A 17581-nucleotide genomic window follows, 5' to 3' on the forward strand; every position below is an offset into this window, starting at 1 on the left:
GAAAATATTATGTGTTGTGTGTTATAAACATTGCATTTTTCGTTAATATTTTAAAGCGATTGCGTTATTAGATTTTTTTAAATAATACTATTAAATTAATATAAAGGCGTGTTTTATGCCAAAGAAACAATTATTTTTTTAATGTTACAACTTCCTAATACTTCCGACCAACTATTATACATTATTTTGTTTAACGTTTTTAATGATAATTATGCCGTAGAGTTTTTAATGAGTCCTTGTACGCTTGGGTAAAGTATAATGGGAAAATGTCGCTTTTACACGAATGTCGGCCAGACATATATCATTTTTGCATTGTATTTGCCATGGCTTACCAAGCTGTAACCATGTAAGGTATATTATTGATCCAGGTCGTACAATGAATGGGAATTGTAGTAGAATGTACATTGTTTCTAACTAAAAAAAAAAACTGAGAGAAATGTCAATACCACAGTTGTTCAGGTACCTAATGGACATTGTTTAGCAAGAAGTAACTTGAGAGGCATACTTTTATTAATTTAATTGAACAATTTTTTTTTTAACTTCGATACAGAGCTGAGATGGTATTGATTTCACAGTGATGTGTTTTTACTTTATTTGTTTCTATTTTTGTGTTGGAACCCACTAAAATTATTTAACCATTAGACCGATAAGTTCAGGTAGCAAGTCAGAAATCGTACACATAAAGTAATTTATCGGACCAAAAATGAAAAAAGTTTCCGACTTCCCATTTAAAATTCAAAAATATAACACAGTATAGGACGCTTATGTGTGAAAGAGAAAAAATAGACGGACGTCGGAAAAGGCGACGAATAGAGAAAACTGTAAGTCAGAAAGTGAGAGCGGTATTAGTATAGGAGTAGTGGGAAACGTTGAGGAAGAAGACCCAAATAGCTTATGTTCATAGAATAATGATAAAACCCACCGAAATCGCAGTAATACATGAAAATGATTTACAGTTACAACAGTTACGTCGTTTTACGCTCATTAGGGATTTTGAACATTATAACGAACAACTAACAAGTATAAATATAATACATACCTAGTGCTATACATAATGTCATTATGGTATTAAACGTTGATGTGAACAAATGTTAAAATTTACTCCCGCAACCTATAACAGCGTTCAAACTTACAACGTTCTAGCGAAACCGATCCATAAACTTTTGTTAGTTGATTGCGAAATGGAAATGGAAATTCCAAACCGATAAAACTTTCCATACTGGCGTGTTAAGTATTATTGAACGAACGTCTTGTAAACATTTATCGGCGAATAAAGTCAAATACAAATTCGTACAAGGATAAAATCGTTATTTCCTTTATTTTCTTGATTTTCTTGTCTTACCAAACTCGACCGTTTTTATCTGTTATGTGTTTTGTATGATCGAGGAAAACACACAAAAGAACCGTATTCCAGTTGTAAAACACAAATAAATCAAATAGTACTAGAATGTAAACGCCACATCAATTTATCGTTTGTAAAACCGCGTTCGTTTTGTTTCTTGTAGGTTAGGTTTCGATTGATGATGATTTAAACTTACTCGCTCGCATTGGACTTTAAGAAATAAAATACCCGATATGTTGTTAAGCTGAGCTCGTAGGCAAATCAGAATTGAAAGATGGATTAGTGCGTTAACGGTAAAACCAAGGAGAGGCCCATTATTCATTACTATCACTGCAACGGCTGCGAAATAATTTAATATTTACATAGGTAATTCATTCTAATGGACTTCGTGTAGGCAAATCATAAATTATGAAGGGTGTAATATAATATGTATAATTTCCATTTAGTTGATGTAGTTTAACGTTAACGTACGGAGAAAGATAGAAAACCCAATAGAGCGGGGTTAGTTGTATGCATAACGAGTAAATAAAATGCCCTTTAGACATTAGATAATTATCAACGTGAGCAGTTATATAAACTTCATAAGACCTGAGTTTTGGTTAAATACATTCGACCCTACTTCATAATGTGTTTTTGTTTGTAATTTGTTCACTTGTTCTGTTCCAGATTGTGCTAAGAATTTTTTAATTTTATTTTAAAACGGACAATACGATATGATATTAAGCGATATTATTAGTAAAACAACCCTAATACCGATCAATATTAATTATTTGATTTCGTCCATGTAGCCCAATTAGTTTGCATTGTCACATGTCCAATTACTCAAGTACACTTTCGTCGTAAATAAAATTTAAAAAAATTATTTAAAAAAAATCCAATTACTTGGCTTACGGTTTTAAAGAAAAAAAATGTATGGAGACCGTACTACACCGTATCACCCAATAAGTCGGGTCAATTAAAGGCAGTTGTATACAGTTTTAAAGCAGGCTGTAAAACGATGCATAACATCATGGATTATTTTAAAGCCGGCATAAAGAGAAAAGGTCGTGTAACAATAACGGTTTTTTTTTATGTGAAACATTATTTTCTATGGCCGTCGCTAAACGATTCATTCGGATTTATTTTCTACTACAATTGTACTTTGGAAGCCATTTTCATTTCGCACAAATAACATAATTATTAGTTTTTTAGTATTATTTTTTTTCATTCTTTAGTTTTCCAGTATACCGTGTATGGACCGCTCGTTCGACTACAATTATCGTCGTTAGACTACCACACCGTCGCCGGCATGGAGTTCCCTCGATTTTGCTCGTTTAGGCGGCTTTGTGAAAATTGAATTTCCATATTGTCCGTAGCAAAATTTCGCTACAGGGACGCAGCGATTTACATTTAGTTTGTACCGATGCACATCAAACGAGCACAAGAGGCCTCAATGTAGATTCCCATAACTTATTCCACACAGCGATTTCCACATTTGAATGTTTTCTCTATTTTTTCGTTTCTTATGAAATCCAGTAAAAAAATACTGTGCACGTAAGATTACTTTGAAAATAAGCTTTAAGCTTTTGTATTATTATTTGTCTTCTTACCAAAAACCTGATGTAAAAAAATGTCAACATTTTTTATAAAGTATTACCATTTTTCGATAAATTGTTGTTACAGCGCGTTATTGTATATTCAATTGTTTTCAATCCACATAACCGGATATCACAGGTACCTACCTCCTAAAATAATATATAGAAAATAAACAAATAATCAACTAATTAAGATTTTAGCCGCTCCGTTTGCATGGTATTAAACCATCAGCGTGTCGTCCAAATTATTTATGGCGTGGGTCAAAATGGTAATTTTTTTATTAATTTCTCAAAGTAGGATTATAACGCCCGAGTATAAAAAAATATATATATATATATATTAATTCTTCCTTCAATCCGTGTTTACTCGTTTTAATGGGTTTTTAATTAAAATTTAACCACATCTGGCTACGTGCAGATAACGCAACGTTATCCAATTTAACATACAATAATTGTTAATAATAGCGATTACAAACAATTCACATTAGAAGATAAACAGCATAGTTTTGGTGAACGCTACCATATCTTAATTTTACCAACACATAACATTACATCAATAATATTGTTCAATTAATTATTATTGTTATAATATTCGACTGTTTTTTTTTTTTATTATTTTAAGGCAAAATTGGTATTGTATGATTTAAGTTTGTCAAAAATGAAATAAACATTGAACATTTTATAAATATAAATTTTATTAAGGAAATTGAAAAAGTCACAATAGGACAACACTAACTCACAAAAACATTTTCAAATATCACAAACGTATATCAAACGTTATGTAATGTTTATTGTAAAGATTGCTCGTTGAAGCGACGCCAAGCAGCCATTATATAAATTCCAAACTGTTTCGTGCAACTGAATCGAAAAAGTTTCCAATGCCTCTGGGCGGTGGCGTTAAATAACTGCTTGTAACTAACCAGGAAGTACGGAATTAGGAATATATTCAATGTGGCGTGTCGTGTATGCAATTTTAGTACATAAACGTCTTGCGCACATTACATTGCCTAACCGCTCTCACTCGGTCGGATTTACGACATTGAACGGATTTTTTATAGAATGAGATGTGACCATAATAATATGTTTTATTTTCAGATAACTTAATGAGCGAACGAGAAAGGTCTCCGTTTATATTTAAAAATTCCTTTTTACACCTCGTTGAAAATAGTCCGGCAGAAAAAACTCGTTTAAAATATAAATTTATGTCTTGTTTTTAATTTCTTTTTTTTTGTTGTCTTTGACAAAATATTTAATTGTACTGTGTGTTATCTGCTGTTGCCAATACTTGAGTTCACAAACACTCCAGTTGTTGTAAATTCTTTGTATCGCAGTGCTGCCTGTCTCTGCCTTTGTTTTGTGGATTTCTTCTGTGGATTTTTTCAATTAAACTTTTGTAGCAAAAAAAAAAAACCAAAACCTAAGTAAACCATTTCGGAGGTCCGGTCAAAACCTGTACCGATTTCCCGCAATTTAACGACTTGCCTTTGCCCGGTTTAACCGCAAACACGTAGCCGATACTTTACTACTCAAATCGATTCGACCGACCAATCAGGAACGGCAAAATAAATATACTAACACCTGTCCAATGCCGTTAACGGGGCCCGCCGGAATCCGGAAAACCATGTTGCCTTGCCACAACGAACGTGCAAATTCAACGCTCCTCGAATTGCGGTTATACGGTCGGTTGTAAAGCGACGTACCCTAGTCCGGTCCCTGGGTGTGTGTTTTAAAGGGCAATCCGATTTTGCTCGGTCCATAACCTTCGCCCCTCCTTACCTCCTCTCTTTGGACTATACCAATTTTGTTTTAACGCAAAATCGTCTTCGTTGCTTTTGTTTTTGTAACAAATACCAGTAAAAAAAAAACTCGACGTTTTCCGTCCGTTTAAAGTCACTTTCATTATCCCGGTCTTCTTAAACGAGCACGTTTCTCCGATCAAAACCAATACAATATTCTCCATATGAAACTATTGCCGGCGCCTGTCTTGGCGATGCGATGGCGTCCAGCTTGCCCGGAATCCAACAACAATCACTCTTCCGCATTTCCGACACGGATTACTTTTTGTCTATATGTATCGAAATTGCTTTTTTTAACTTCAAACGAATCTATTTATAAGTTCTCGAGTTAATCTTTTAGCCGGTACCCAATCAAAACAACTCACACAACCGCGCTAGAGCCGATGCTATTCCCGTTAGAACGATCTAATGATACAGCTGAACTTTAACGGCAAAAAACATCCGATGTTGTGGATAAATGGAGGTGTCTGGTTGGAGTTTGGCTGGTTTTAACAATGCGTTAATTTATTATATAACGACAACATAAATATTATTCCCGAAATATCATTTTTTAAGTTATGAAAACTGTGAATTAGGCCAACAACCTAACAAACAAAAGCAATGATAAGGTTTTTTTTTTTTAATATTTTAACATTTTTGAAATAAAAGCCACACGGTTATTTTGATTCGATAACTTTTTGGATCCAAAGCATTGGTGCAACTCAAAGAGGGAAGGGGATAATGAAGTCTTCTGAACTCCTTCGAACTTTTAAAAATTGAAAGCAACTATTTAGGAATAACCCCCAAATAACGTTGTTTAATTCTATCCAAATTCTGTGGGAGCGTTAAGAGTTTATAAGGGTGTGAACATTCTCAGCCCCCTCACTAGTTGCGCCATTACCCAAAAGGCATTTACTGACACTTACATCAGATGTAATTCACTAGATTCTAGTGAATAATTCGCGTTTAAACGTCTAGAAAATATATGAACGTTCCGCGGCGCCGGTTACGGAAGCTAATTAGTATATTATGAAGAGTAAAAACTGAGATGAACAGACTTTGTTGTTCATTTATAATATACTATAACGGTCACGTGCGGTTTCTTTATTAGGTACCTAACAAGCCGGAGAGGACAGAGCGGTGTAAAACTTACTACAGTTAATAGTTATTTTTTTTGTCGGTTCATCGTTTAGTGTCCGTGCGCCTATCTCCGATACACTGTATTATACTTAAAAATATTATTGTACGCCAAGTATGGCCGGCTATTAATTGCAGAAGTACGTCTATATATATATATACACACATATATATATATATTTAGAAGTATGTCTTCATATATATATATATTATAAAGGTCCGCTACAGAGTGGAGAAAGGGTCGTAGCTGGTAGTGTTTTATCGCTTCGTCGGACGAAACGTTTTGTTCCCTAGAACTTTTAACCGCGTGCTGTGAGGGGGGGGGGGGAGGGGGAGGAGATAAAAGGAGAGGACACGGGAAAGGGAATAGGGATGATGGGTGAGTAGGGGATAGGATTATGGAGACGAAGCCACCAGACACATGCACACCACGTTCTCTTGCGCGCACACACAGCGTTATTTTGTGTCGGAACATTAAAACGCTACCCGCAATGGAAACTTCTCCGGACTAACTTATTCGACCTGGCTTTTGTTTTTTGATACCGCTCAGCCGTACCCGCACAGCGTTTACACGGTTTCTTACGGCCGGCGCTCTTGACTATCCGTTTTATATAACGACTTTTTATCTTTTTATCATTCACTAAATTATCGTTGTCAGACTACATTATACATCACCGGAGAATACGAACAAAACTACCAAACAGAAAAACACATTGTCCACGCGCAGACAGGTATTAAAAAAGTTTGACCCGCCTGAACGTCTGCAGCACTGTATTATTTTATTATTTTGGGCCTTTGTTTTAATTTCATGCGATAATAACCGATATAACCATTGCGGTTATCGATTTGAAATCAAGGTAATCAACCCGCTGCAATACCTAGTCGGTACATCTAAGAATGAATTAATTTAATAGTTTTCATTTTTTTAGTATAATTATATCTGACACGAGTATTTTTGAACTACTTTTTTCTTTCTGAAAACCGAACAAAATGTGTTTTGAATAATAAAATATTGAGATACTACCATCTTTGCCGATAATATAGAAAACGCGTGGTAACAGTTTAAAAAAAAAAATGAATAGCTGAGTTACGACCTTCCTAACCTGCGGGTATCGACATGTATATTATGTTCCAACATTATCGTTTCTATTTAATGCATGTTATATTATCGATAGCTAACAAGTAAGAAGAAGAAAAAGCATTCATTAAATATTTTTCGAATTCATGAAGTTCAAACTTTAGACAAATGTTAAAACGCAGATGGTTATGACTGACCCAAATATTTTAAATAAAATCACTTTTATGTAACTTCTAATTCGTCTCATTCACATTAAACGTTTTTCGGTTTACCGGTTTTTGAAATGTTTGTGCTTATCAGAAAACTAGTTAATATGAAAACTTAACGACCGCCTTGATAGTTGAAAACGACTAAACTAACGTTTTGTTTTTTATTAAGTATTGTTCTTTATGAGACTATAACAACTTTTAAAACTTATATTAAACCATAGATTTTTGGATTGCTGTTATAATTTTTAAAGAAATTTGATAAAACAAAAAAATGGTAAAACGTTTTTTTTTTGTTGCTTTAGACATGACACCGCTCAAACAACTTTTGAATATATTATTCAATTTATTCGATAACATGTTCAATTATCAGTACTCATCACCGTACGCCAATGGGAGGAAATGTAATGTTAGTGAAGTATGCGAACCAATACTCTACTCTGACAACTTATATGTATATGCCCACTAGTAATTTCCGGTCAATTCGATTAAACCCCACGCTGTCAAACACACGTCGTTAACGATTTTTAAAATTCCAAACAAAACGTTTTCACATCTGTCAGTGACAATAATTTATAATAAACACCATTATTTTACTGATAAAAGCTATTGAATTATGTGTAATATTATTCCATTCGGGTAAATCATATTATTTGACTCGAATTGGCGAATTCGTTTTAGATAAACTTGCATCGACCATGTTTAAAGCTGTAGTCTTTTACTGATGCTCTTAAAGTCAATTACACCACCGCATTGTGCGAGTTACTTAAGAAAAATACCACTTATGTATGTACGATTTGCTAGAAAAAACTTGAAATGGCAGCACCCTATTCTTGAATAATTTGGATACAAGAAGATGCACGATGCGGTTCATGTTTAATTAGTATAAATTATGTTTGTACGACACCTGGTATATATTTGCCACCTCTATCTAGTGGTCAAATCGGTATTTATGGCGTTAAGCCGGTTCCACTTCGTGAAAATTCGCCGAGATCCATTTTTTAAAGGGAAGTACACGTTTGAAGAGCAGACACAATGCGTTTTGTTGGTTTTGCGACAATTGGAAATAGTCCACAATTAGTTGGAAAAAACAAGTGTAAAGCAATTCAAGATAATAAACAGCAGTGTAGGCGAGATAGGAGTTAATTATGAAAGTCGTGTAACAAGCGGTATTTTTCGGAAAATCATTAAGGAGGGTCCCCTAAATAACATACTAAAAATCTCACCTTCAAACCCCTCTGCTAAATTTTGAGTAAATTCCAATAAAGATGTAGATGATAACCATGTTATGGTAAAATTGTGTCAATGTTTGTAGGAAAAATTCTGCCGTAAATATAATATTTTTCAAGAATTTTGAAAAAACACTAGTTTGAGAGTGTTTAACCCCCCTCAAAAAATTAGCAGAGAGTGTGGAAGGCGGGATTTTTAGTATGTTGGTAAGAAGACCCCCCTTAGTAATTTTCCGAAAGTCCCGCTTTTTAACTTGTCTTTCATAATTAACCCTATTGGTCTATCTGAATCGATTATTTATGAAAGGGGTTTAGTCTAAAAAGTTACATTTTCGGTAAATAAAAAATCATTGTTTTCACGTAAAATTTAATTGAAAAAAATTAAAAAAAATATTTTAATTCTTACGCACTAAACTTATTTAAATTTGGGATTGCTAATTAATATAATTAATTGAGATACGAACACGTTTGTTAAAAAAAGTCAGTTTCAACGAAATTTTGACTGATTACCTCGTATAAATAAACGACTCATCTATAGCCTACACTGACATAGAGTACCACGGTTAATAAATTGAAACTCGTGTAAAAATTTAAAAAAACCAACGTAAATAATTGTGTAACTGTTCTTTCAAAATACAGCAAAATTGTTTGTCATTCTAGGGAAAATACAATAATATTTCTTCTTTATGTTTTCATAAGCAATAGAATTGAAACCCGTTTATGTTAAATGACAACATACAACAACTTACACGATACATGTTTCAAACATATTTTCTAACTGTTAAAAATTTCGCGATTATACTTGAATTGCTATTATCAACATTTCTTACAAATATTTAAGTTTCTAAATAGCTGTGTGAGATAGTTGTTAATGGTCAGGTAATGCAAATATGTTATTGTGTCAATAACCTTGTAATTATTGTACTCCGAAAACGGTGTTAGTTAAAAATCGATTAGTGCGGTATCGGTTGGCACGTGCTGGTCTGTGGCGAGACTTCGAAAACTGCTTTCCTGTCAGAAAATACAATAATCGTTACGGTAATTGAAAAAAAACAAAACAAATATTTTGCATCGAATTGTATGTAATTATAAACTTCACAGCAACGCGTGTACAGGGGCATATATCTGCAAAACCGTTTGGTAGTGACATAAATTGGAAAACTACACGGCGTTTAAATGTCAACACAATTGTGTGTTACTGACTTAAATGGCGGAATCGATGCTTCTACTCTACATACAGATTGGTTTGGAAGTTATCAACAACAGAAACCACCGGAATTGCAAACAATATTAATGCCGACTACATAATACCATTAGTAAAAACATTTTACTGTAGGATTAACACGATCCGTTTTGATAATAATATTTTGTTTTTGCGAAAACCATACATTTTTTACCTATTTTACCGATGTCCATATTTGTCCGAGTTCCAGCCCTGGGAAATTTGAGTACACCAATCACGTGCGATCTGTCCAAATTGATTCGATCTGTCGACTTGTATTTTTATTTATTCATTTAAAAATTATTTGTTATTTATTGATTACATTATGGTAAATACATATACAAATTATTTAAGATAAAAAAATATATTTTACATAGCTCTTTTATTTAATTTAAAATACAAAAATTACCTTATTTTTTGTTTATATTATTTATGAAATGTATTTATCTAAATTTTAAGATACTTAGGTTAATGTTTTTAATTAAAATAATAAATATATAACTCTGACTAGGACACAAATTGTATTGCAAAATTAATTTTTCTTTTAAAGGCAAGCGCAACGCTTAGTAAAAACAATATTGTACGTTATGAGCTTTTTTGCCTGTAAGCGTTTCGATTAGAGTATTTGGATAGCTATATTGTGATTTCCCAACTATATATTGACTGTGTTTGGGTCGTTAACCGATGTTGTTAAACCAAGTATCTATGTATTATTTTCTATGTAATATGGGCTTTAAGCACACCGTACTGCTTCCAGCAATATTACATGCTTGTTTTATTTTACGGCTTCAATTTTGATCGTTATACAGAATCCCGTAATCGATTTTTGCATTTGTTTTTATAGTAGTCTTTTATAACTAAATGGCCTATTTTGGGATTTCATTCAGTTTATGACAGTAACAAATAAAAAGGGCACTGTCAATTTTAAGAAAGCAATTTATTAATTAGTTTTGATTTTGATGAACTCGCCAAGTTTATAATATATGCGGATCGTATAATAGTTCTAGGAACAAACTTTAGCTTTACCTGAAATTTTATATTCCACTGTAAACATGTAGAACGGGTATTTGCGATGCCTGCGTTAATTAATTAACAGGAATTGACTATAAAAAAATCTAAATTAATTCCCAAAAGTTTAAATACATTTGGAACGATTTTCATCTGGGAAATTAAGCAATAAAAATAACCAAAGACTTGGAGCACGTACAATGCACAATGTAATAATGAAATCATAAAACAATAAGATCTGTTTCAAAGTTATTTTCAGCAAGATTCGCTACAGAGAGAAATACCATAAAGTAATGGGATAATACCAGCAGCTGTGTAGTACTTTATTGATGAGTAGTATGACACAAATGAGATGAAACTTCAAATGAATACGGTGGAATATTATTATATTCATGATGCACTTAAACTGATTCAAGTTTCCATACAAATTCTACCACAATACATTATATCGCTTCAAATGAATACTACATTATCACCAACTTATGATGAAATAACAAATACATTTTGTTTTTTGCGTCTGTACCAGCAATATAACTTTTAAGCAACCGGATCGATTTCACTATTTAGCAAGTCCATAAATCACAAATCGTGCACAAAAAATAGTTTTTATGGACAAAAGTTGAACGAGTTGGAGTTTGAAAATTAGGCCGATGATTCCACCCAAATGAACGCCTAAAAAATATTTTTAAAGCCCCAATAAAATATTTTTAACGCGTTTATATTGCAAACAATTCAATACACTGAGAGTATATGTTGTGAGTGCCGCATTTCTACCAAAACACGCGTATACGCTGCAGTGCATTATATTTTGTGGTTAAGGTTTTTTTACACATTGTTATTTGTTGTTTACGCAGATCAATCTTAGTTCATGTCATCGATCGCAGGGGGTGTTAATTAAATGCTCAATACACTCCGAGATGAATGCACGTCGTTAGAACACAACCCTAATAGAAATAAGGACACATATAGTGATATCTTTTATGCGCTATATTTTAATCCACATCATAAAACGGAGAACGTATCAAAATTCAATGGTCTACACGGTATGTGTGGTGTTGTCAAACGGAAGCACCGCATTAATATTGTATATAAACACTGAAGTGTCTTTGATTCTTGCAAAAGCGCTAAAGCGACACTCTTATGAAAATGTCGAGGTACATAATATTATATGCATGCGTTTTCAATGTGTACTCAATAATTGTAATATGTTAAAACGCGCGTAAAATAAATAATATATGCACAGGGAAGTCTGAAAGACAGAAGAAAGGTGTTAAATTATTCGCGTGTCCGACATTTTACTATACATTTCAATATATATATATATATAGATATTTAGGATTCCTCTCTGTCAGACACAAGTGCGGTGATTTTTTAAGCCTCGGGCGGAAACAAAACTTCACTGTAAGTTTCACTCGTTTGCAAACGGTGCTTATATACTATATTATAATACATAGACATAGTATAGATTTATATTCAATAACAATAAATTCGGTATAATTTATAATCCAGTATCGAAAGAATCAAAATAAAATATTATCTCGCCGAGACATACAGCATGGAGATACCGGGTTCGTTTGATAAAGTAATATTTTGGTTTTGATTTAGGTCTTGTGACATGTGTTACTCCAGCAGAACAATGACAACATAATATAATGTACTATACGGTACTTACAGCGAAATTCCGAAATATGAATAATGTAATATGAACACTCGATATGGGCGTGGGATGATTTAGTGTTTTGAGCATAATATTATGAAATTTTTGTTTTCCTCTAAAATAATATGATTTACGTCTTGTGGTGATGCGTTCACTGCTCTTATGGGAAACATTTTTTACTGTTTTTTTTTTTTTACTTTCTGTGTTAGAAATTAGTATTAAATGTAATAATAAAAATAGTTTTTTTTACCGGGCTCGGATCAGCGGTTGTTCCAAAAAAAAAAAATAAACAATTAAACCTTGTCTAAAGCGTCTTTTGAGATAATTTACATTATAAATTTGTTGACTGTGGCTTTTATTTTTCGTTAGAAATTACTCAATTGTTTTTTACAGAAGTTACTTTTTGGTATGCATGTACATGTATTTAGTTAGGTACTTCATGTGCAGACGTTATTAATTTTTCAACATGGCTCGAGCTGTCGAGGCGATTATAATAAACAAATGACAATTATGTGTATTCTTATTGTATTTTTACGCTTTATACCTATAAAAACCGACGCATTAGTTTCTCGTTTTTCCCTCATTGGTCACACAACCATACCAATATAGTCCTGGCGACATCTCTTATTTATCACTTTACCGGTTCGATATACAATAATGTATATATATACGTCTCGTGGGGATTGGTATAAGGATAGATAGAGGAGAGGAAAAGAAAAACCACCTTTCACCGTATCAAAGCCACTATCTTATTACTCGGTGAAAACCCTATTCACTGCAATATCAGTATTCCCTATCTGTTTAAACGTCCATTTGAAACTCGTGCCCCTAGCTGTAACTTATTTCTGATCGTGGGAAACCGTTTAGTTTAGTAGGAAATCGTTTTATTTTTATTGTCTCGGCTCTCTAAAAAAAAATGCTAATATTGCATACCTGAAACACTTAAAAAAAACCGTTTGACAATCGACGAAAATTATTGTAAAATAAAATAATCCACAATATTTATAATGGCATAACTGTATGCATTCTACTTATTAAAATTACTAACAATATATACTAGGTATTTAACATTAGTTTATTTATGACCTAATGTATATAAAAATTACATTTATTGGTCTTTTCCAAAATTAGAATAAAGTTTGCTCCATTAAGCAAAGCATATAATTTAAATTTAAATTCTGATTACACATTAAAATTATATAGAAATCCAAAATACACTCCAGCAGCTTATAAATTCTAGGAACTATTACTGAGTCACACAAAAAACATCCTTGTTGAATAACAATTCGTTAAACACATAAATCGTTAAGGAAATGAACCAAAAACGTTTAATTTTCAAACTTTTGGTACGATTGCCTTTCCTAAAAATTAGCTATTTAATCTTATTGTGCATTTTAGCTAAACCTCTTCGAACAATGCTAATAATAGTATATAGATAGAAATATGTAAATTCTCCTAAATAATGGGCACTAATTTTATTTTGCGCTTATAAATGTATAGAGAAACAATAAAAGTTTCCCTGGAAATTATTCATCCACGTTTTACCGTATAATTTTATTATATTTATAATATAATTAAATCCTATGTAAGTTTGTTTTTTATTACAACTAATGAAAGACAAATTAAAACTCAATTTGAAAAATAAATAAAATATGCAATTAATTTATAATAAAATCCGACTAATTTTAATATTGAACGAGTACAAATCACTTAAGTGTTGGTTGAAAAGATATAAGTAATGGACATTGTTCAGAAAACAAAAAATGATAATTAAGATAAATAAAATTCAAATAAATATTTTTTTATATACATAATGTATTTAATTTATATGTTATTAAATTTTTTAAAATCATATTGAGACAACAATCAAATGCCCAGCTTATTACAAATGTGAGCGATATATATGTATTATATCGATACAAATAAAATTAAACTAATATTTGTTTTTTGTACTAGTAATAGAATTTGAAGATAAAACAATTTTTTTTAAAGAATCACTTGTTCGGTATTTCTTACCCCGGGAAAAAATTTCGACTTGCATTATTTAAAAACGAAATAAATAGCAGTAAGTCTGAAAACTTTTTTAAACATATTTCAATATCTGATGAATAATACATTTTTTCTTAAGTCAATTTCTAAATTGGTTGGGATGCACGTGTAGTGGATAAAATAAAAAAGTACAGTGAGCTATATAAGTGTGGGTTAAGTATAGTGGATAGACAATCAAAGAAATTTCGATAATCGATACAGCCATAAGACCTTTTCCGTCGGTGTTCACATTCAGGTGGACAAAATTCCTATAAAAGTAATTTACGATCAAGATGACTTCGCGTCTTCGTAGAATTTTATAACCTTTTTCATCGCAAAGTGCCATAATATGTAAAAGTTGCTAGTGCTTAATGGGAGTTCTCATTTTTGTTTACCCCCCCGAGGGTTCTATATCAAATATGTAATGTCACCAAAACCGTTGAACCCACACATTTATAAGAACATTAAAAAAAAATCTATAATACTCGGTCGCGTTTATGTATTTATCAAATGTAAATTATTATTTTTCTACTCTATTGAGCTAATTGTTTTCCAACGCTCGATTAAATTTTTATGGCCGCTCGTTCGCAAAAAGATAACCCCCTGCGATATACTGCTCCAATGGCTATTGCAGGATTAGGCAACGCAAAACGTTATACTGATTTTGATTGACACTTTACATATATCACAACGATAAACACCGTTGAAGTGCTCCGGGTGAGTTTTTGAACCCCCCAGAATTAACCAATATGCGAAAAAAATGTCAATCATTTTTTATTTATTAAGTATAATATTTAGTTTTTAGATATAAACAAAAAATATGTGTCATACCTATATTTGGGGTATACATTTATATATATATATATTTTTTTTTTAATTATCGAGAACAAATAGTACTTACTATATATACTGCCCAAAACATACATTTGTACATATGTTATAAAATAAATATTTAATACTAACTTACCCTAAATTATATTTGTTTAGCAATATTGTGTACGGATTTTTAAATTTAATGTCATTTTTTATTTTTACATACTAACCGTCTTAAAAACATGAGAATATATTTGTAATGTAGCGTGTATATACTTAAACTACTTCCACACGACCATATAATATTATAGTTTTCTTAAGTTTGTGTGACAATTCCAAGTTTTGTTAATTGTCCGCGTATAAGTTAGAGAAGTTTCTATTTCCTTCGTTCCGAGATATTCTCGAGTGTTGTTTAGAATGAAAAGCTTTTGAGCGCGATTTCACGGCTGAAGACTCGTTTTGGAGAACATTGCTGGGTAAAAAAAGAAGGTGCCTTTTACAAAGTCTATTGACTGAAAATTGGTAAAGCTAGCGCAGGTGTTGTACAACAATGACGCCACGCTAAAAAGTAAACTTCTCTTACTAATATAATACATTTTCTTAGTACGTCATTCCGTTTTCGTGCTGGTTTTATTTCTACCTACGTCGTACGGTCTAGTTTGGATAATTCTATGAGAAATTGTTTAAAAACAAAATTCGTTGAAATTATAACAGCTTATTTTTATACATTTTATACATATCGTATAAAGGACAGTACTATTAAAATATCATGTAAAGCTATAATATACAACATATCTACTCGAAACCCGTTTAACATACATTTCAGTTGTAAAAATTTGTATAAAAGCATTGCTCGCTTTAAGGCCAGCGCAACCCGGCATAGAATCTATAATAGCAATAAAATCGTATCAATTTATTTTTGAACCATTTAAACATTTTAATTTTCCTCGAGGTAAACTAAATGCTTGTGTTCTTTAGATAAAATACCAAAATGTTCATTTTGTGCATTTGAATATACGATAACGTTATGTACATAAAAACATTATATGTGAATACATTATTTACTGTTTAAGTATGCAACTTTAAAAAGTTATGTTCTACTCGAACTACAGTGCAGTATAAATTATTTATGATTGAACATTATTAAACATTTACGACTGCGAAACGGATAAATTGTTTTTAATTGCATGTCGAATAATACAATAATTAAATATTACATACTTACCTTTATTTTGCAGAACCCCGAACGGACATAATAGGAGGTCCTGAAATTTTCATCGATCGAGGAAGCACAATCAACTTGACGTGTGTTGTTTTACATAGCCCGGAGCCACCGTCTTACATATTCTGGAATCATAATAATGCTGTAAGTAATACTTGTGTGTAAATAATAGTAACAATATCACATAATATAACTTTCAAAGTTTTCCATAATTGATCATCATATCAATTGGTTATTATTAACAGTTGGAACAAGTGCGTAACAATTAATAATAAACATATTTTACTGTAAATATATAGCTATAAGTATATGGCTTGGAATTACAATTTAAATTATATTATATTTTCATTTTACTCACTTATATTTTCTACGTTGTACTGAAACAGTCTGTCTGTAACAATACTTTAATATTCTATAAAGCTGACTGGAAATTCGCAAACAAACATATTACTTACATTTTTCCACGGGCCTATAATATATAAAACTTATATGACCATTGTGTATACACATAAAATGTGATATGTGTATCTTATGTCATATAGAAAGAGTTATTTTTATAGCTTACAATGTTTTAGGTATTTGAATAGCAAAGTTACTTTCCATCTGCTATTTGTGTTATTTTTATACCGAATGTATTATGAAAAGTTGTAAGGTAAAACGTTGATACTTCCCAATATCAAATTCACCAAATTGTTACCTCCAAAAATATAAAGTGTATATTGTTGTAATATTATATTTACTTTCTGTTTTTCTATTTTGAGTTTTGCTTAATATTTCTTTATGTTTTTTTTTTGCATCACAAAACTTTTTTTTCTATATTTAGTTGAACGTTAATGCTTAACGTTATCGGTTTGATTATTATTAATCAAATGAGTGATTAATTAAAGATAGACAATTTAAGGAATAATGTATACCTATCAATGAATAAATACATTATTATTTATAAATTATAATTATTTTTTTTTTTTTTATAATTTAAAAATTGTGTCTATTATCTATTACTATCATTATTTAAATATTTACAAAAATACTAAATGAAAAAAATTAATTCAAATAATGTTTACAAATAATAAACAATAAATAATTTTTTCTTGTATAATCCAATAATAAATTATGAAATAAAAGGTAATTTGTGTCCATCGTCTCATTTAAGTAAAAATCTAATCCAACTCTATTTACAGCTAAATAATTACAAGAAATTATCATGGAAAATTAGTTTATACACAAACGTTTAAATATAAACACATTATTTTAATGTTATAGGCAACTATACATATGTAACTGTAAAGA

The 17581-nt window shown here is 31.4% G+C and overlaps 1 protein-coding gene across 1 annotated transcript in view; it reads left to right on the plus strand.

Moving 5' to 3' along the window:
* LOC126842762 (zwei Ig domain protein zig-8-like) overlaps window positions 1-17581 on the plus strand; it is a 182002-nt gene that overhangs the window by 158834 nt on the left and 5587 nt on the right. The window contains exon 5 of the mRNA XM_050579900.1: window positions 16308-16435. Coding sequence (XP_050435857.1) covers window positions 16308-16435 — 128 coding nt within the window. The remainder of the gene's footprint in view (window positions 1-16307; window positions 16436-17581) is intronic.

Source organism: Adelges cooleyi, unplaced genomic scaffold, assembly GCF_023614345.1.
Source record: "Adelges cooleyi isolate 19-005CV unplaced genomic scaffold, UGA_ACOO_1.1 ACOO_flye_CR_arks_rails_tigmint_CR_PRNA_574, whole genome shotgun sequence".
Classification (NCBI taxonomy): domain Eukaryota; kingdom Metazoa; phylum Arthropoda; class Insecta; order Hemiptera; family Adelgidae; genus Adelges; species Adelges cooleyi.